At 42.4% G+C, this 4656-nt stretch overlaps 1 protein-coding gene across 1 annotated transcript; it reads right to left on the reverse strand.

Annotated features, from left to right (window-relative positions):
- Window positions 1-3469: 3469 nt before the first annotated feature.
- Window positions 3470-4632, reverse strand: PHALS_05308 (uncharacterized protein; the record flags this gene model as incomplete). Its single annotated transcript, XM_024722862.1, has 2 exons — window positions 3470-4005; window positions 4083-4632. 2 exons carry the CDS (start codon window positions 4630-4632, stop codon window positions 3470-3472), a joined length of 1086 nt encoding a protein of 361 aa, XP_024573896.1.
- Window positions 4633-4656: the final 24 nt, after the last annotated feature.

The raw sequence follows: 4656 nt of genomic DNA on the forward strand, positions 1-4656 counted from the left end.
GGCTCCATTACAGTACACTGGTTGAAGGAAATGATACCTAGGTGGTCACCTAGAAGTAAAACTGCATCCCAGCATTTTATAAGTGTGTCGTACCCCAGCGCCAACTAAGATCTTTTTAGAATGGTGATTAGTCGCGCATGTCGGCATTGTTTGCCCTTTACATGTGCATGTGCAAGTACTAGGTAAGTCAAAGCCATTTCTTTAAGTTCTTTTGAGACGAAGAGCTGGTCAACCTACATGATAACCGTGTCAGGCACGTAGAGGCATGCAAACACATGTCCGCTCCAACGTAAACGCAATGATGGGCACTGCAGCTATTAATTCTGTTCTACATTAACAAGCAGAGGATATTCTTATGCTAGTTTTTTCAACCCGGACATAGTTTAATGAGGGAGCTCATACACTCTTCTACATCCGTCAATCCGAAAAGAACTTACAGTTCGCCATCGCACAGTTCGGGAATGCCGTATCCACACCATCTACTACAAAAATAAATGATCGACAACGCCTACATCCACTATGGCTGCTATTGAGTTGAGTTTTGCAGCTATTGGGTGTATTTCGAAAAAGTATATTCCATATGCTATTTGATACTTTCCGTACCTTGAACCGAAATACACGTCTATTCTTGATTCCATCCTTATAGTACACACGACTACCAATAGACCGCATACCTGGTCTATGTCACACTTAAGTCCACGCTCTATTCTTGACAAGCATTTCCAACTTTGCCAGTAGAGCCCCCCTCATTTTCGCTTCACATTGCATGCTAACGGCAGGTCCACAAAGTCGGCAAATCTACAATACTAGCTGCGTTTACCAGCACTGCCCGTACTATGAATCCGTCTTTATAAATCCGAGCGCGTTTCAAAAATGGTGGTCCATCATTTCCGTTGTCAGATTTTCTATCCGATCTCAACAAGTGCATCAGTTTTCATTCGTGCCTTGTAGTCCGATTTTCATTAAACTCTTTGGAAGGCGACCGATCGCTAATAACTTAAACTCATTTTGATCCAGACCCCTCCGATGGTGGTAGCAATGGTAATATCGAATTCTAAACCGGTTCAACATCGTCTACCTCAACGTCTGTAGGTCATTTGCGCGATACCGCTTTACATTATTGATATAACCTAGAAACAACATGCACCACGTTTTCGATGCAAGAAATCGTACAAGATCCAGATACACCAAGACAGTTCTGCGTGGATCTCAACCCGGGCCACCTCATACGGCGTGGTAAAGATATGCTCGGTGTTTGTGGACCGATTGATCAAGTAAATTCACAGTCCTTACACTCCGCCAGTCCTGCCTCCTTCATGTCAATCCGATTAATTAGCTCTGCAACGTTAAATTACTGAGGTCTGAGCAAAGTGAAATCGCAAATGAAAGATTCCTTTCTTCCGACAAGTGTCTACAATAATCTTGTTCACAAATTTCATTTCATTGTCGTAACGCAGTCATTTTGCCGTTCAACTCACTGATTCTCGTAGAAAGCCCTGAAAATTTATACAGTTGCTCGCTACTTGCTACAGTGATACCTTGGGTAGTTGTCAACAAAGATTAGAGCGAAGGTGGCTTTTATCACTCTCAAAATGTGCCATCCTTAGTTTTATCTCGACCGTGTGAATCATTTTCAAAACGAGCGATGTCTTCGCTCGAGATCAGGAGTAAAATGAAGCTACTGTTCGCTTCAACTTCCTGTTACCACCAATCATTGTTGGCATTGTGGTCGTAACACTTTGCATCTTGTCCATTCCGTTCTCACGGAGGGCGTGACAAAGCTTTCATGGATTGTCAGCTCCGGTATATTGCACGAACCGTGTTTCTTCCTGTCAACACCGTAGCAAATAGACCTTTTCGACATCTTTCTCAAACGCTACTGCGCTTACTTTGCTCCAAGAAATACACAATTTACCTCAAACGTCCTCATTCATGCCGCGGTCCTTAGCCTCCTTATCGACATCTTCCATCAGTCCAAAATGGAAACATACACCACTTGATTAGCCACTTAACCGTTCGGCCTTCGCGCTTTTTGTTCCAGCTCTTATCCGGTCACGTCCACCTTCAGTTTGATTTTGTTTGACCTGGGACGATCAATGTTGCTACATGTGCCCAAATTTGTTACATTTAAATCATTTGCCCAGGAAACCACCGAGATTTTCGTGCACACCGTTGTTCGTTTTACTGTTTCGACCACTTTAACTACCCGATGTTCACCTTCAACGCGCACCGTAATTTCCTTCGAGCCACTCGCACTTGTAAGGTGATTTACTTTATCTCGATCCGCGACACATCCATCGCGTTATCGATTATCGACTCATAAAATTCGCATTCTTTTGGTAGACTGCTCAGTAGAATCATAAGCTGGCTAGCCTCGACCAATTATAAGGGTCTGCAGAACCCACAATTAGCTCGCCAAAGCTGTCTAGGTGCTATAAGCTTTGCCGCTGCGTCGTCTTTTCATCCCGTTCAACCATCGAGAATTTATGAAGAGATCGCGTCACTATAGCACGGTATGCAAAGTTGTTTGGTTGTCTGGTGTATCGCATCCACGCGATTTACGCTTGCCGCAAATTGCAGCTTTACAATAGCCCAGGTCACAAAACGTATTGTTGTCTGGCGCTAAACTTCAAATCCTCAAGCTATAACGTCGAGTGCTTTGGCGGAGTTTACCAGCCATGCACCCGTGACCTCGTTCTCAGCCTTGACAGCCTCTCGTCATAAGCGTGTTGGACTTTCAGTGAAAGCAGTTAGCTTTCCTCAGGAGGACTTCTCTTGGTCAAAATGGAGATTTGTGCTTTGGTCTTGCCGTATGGGTCGTTGGACTAACCACCGTTTGGTTTATAGGTGGCTGAGATGTAATGGCAAAAATCTGTATTCTCAACTCATGAAAACGTTATCAATACTCATCAATTCGTTTTCAAATTAGTAACAGAGATTCAGTCAGCAACTTGCTTCCAAATGCTAGCACAACATTAGCAGCCACAATACACGCAAGATGAGCTGAGACATCATCCTACACTTCCCATGTTTAGATTGTCGCATCACATCTTTCCCCAGCTCTCAGCATCTTTAATCGATACTCGATCAATTTGATGCATAAAACATAACGAGTGAAGTTTACTAAACTCACGACACCTTACCCATTGCTTTGACCAATTCATTGGTTCAGATTTTACCTCCTTTAAACGTATGAAATACTGAAGTGGCGAAGTTTATTTTTCTTAAGCTGGCTGGTTGGCTTTGACGCTGGAGTGATGGCATTGAAAAAAGCGTCCATGATTTTTTCAAGCAGGGTCATAAACGAATTAACGAACAAGACAAAATGATATAAGCTCTACACTTTTTCTTAAGCGGAAATTTGGCAGCAGAAAGCATACAACACTTTTCTTTAAACCCACATGTTGCCATCATCCAAATGACCAACCCTCCGACGCTTTTCTTGCACATTTAACACAAGTAGCACCCCTTATCCAGTCTCCACAAATCCCAAATCTTGCATGAATTTCTCCACATTGTCTTGTAACTCTTTCGAATGCTGACTCAACATATCATGCATTTTATCATCTAAAAAGATAAATGAATCGCTGATGCTGTTTTCATATGTCATCTTTTTTATTTGTACATCAAACACCAGAGCATATTTGAGGTACTGTAAAGCAATGTCAAAGCTTTTATTTTGCTGTGAAGTTTCCATGGTTTCTGGCTCAGAAGACGTAGCAGCCGTACCGTATAAACTGAAAAGGTGTTCAAAGTATTCCTCAGGGTTGACTTCATATTCCGCCAAAGTCGTAAGCATTGTTGTGGAAGAAAACTGCAGCATATCGTCTGCTAGTATTTTTAGCTGCGGGTATTCACTTTGAGATCTTAACAACTTCATCAGCGATTTAAACGAGAGTTTGAACATCAACAATTTAAACAGCATGATGTTGGAAAATGTAGACTGTTTCCTGTACTGAAAGACGTAATTGAGTACCCACAATAGCGCAGGACTGTCTGGATTCTCTGCATCTTGCAAATAATCATTTATCATTAACATCACTTGATCTGGGCGAATTTTTTTGCGTAAAAATAATCCGTACGCCATGTCCATAGTATGCTTTCGAAGTCGTCCCGCACGCCCTCAACCTGCTCTTTTAAAAAAGCCTCCTTAAACTGTAGTGATGAAATCATTTTATCCAGATTCTCTTCCGACAAGTATTTGCGTAGTGCCTTCAGAAATTCAGCGTAGCGCAATGGGCTTTTACTTTTAACAAGTTTCCAGTACCACGTGAAGTATTCAAGCCACGCCAAAAACAGTGGATTCGTGACTTTAACATCCACAGACTTGTGCGCAAAAAAAATGTCGAGAATCTTTTCTGGGGAGTACCCCTTTTCTATCCATTGCCCAAACACTAAAGGCTTGTACATGGAATCCAACACCATGGTTCGTTGTACATCCTCTGCGAAGCTCACGAATTGTGGGTTGGCTTGGAGTGTATCAAACAGATCCACCACGTCTTGTGGTACAATTGGCTGTGGTTTTATTTCTTCTGTTAAAATGGCTAGCAGTTTTGTGTTATCATAGTTCTCAATACTGTCATCACTTGTGGGGAATATCCTGGAGGCTTGTACACTTTTTAACCAGTCCATGACGGTCTTGCCCTCGTAATAGCT

The sequence above is a fragment of the Plasmopara halstedii genome (assembly GCF_900000015.1).
Source record: "Plasmopara halstedii genome assembly, contig: Scaffold_289, whole genome shotgun sequence".
Taxonomy (NCBI): domain Eukaryota; phylum Oomycota; class Peronosporomycetes; order Peronosporales; family Peronosporaceae; genus Plasmopara; species Plasmopara halstedii.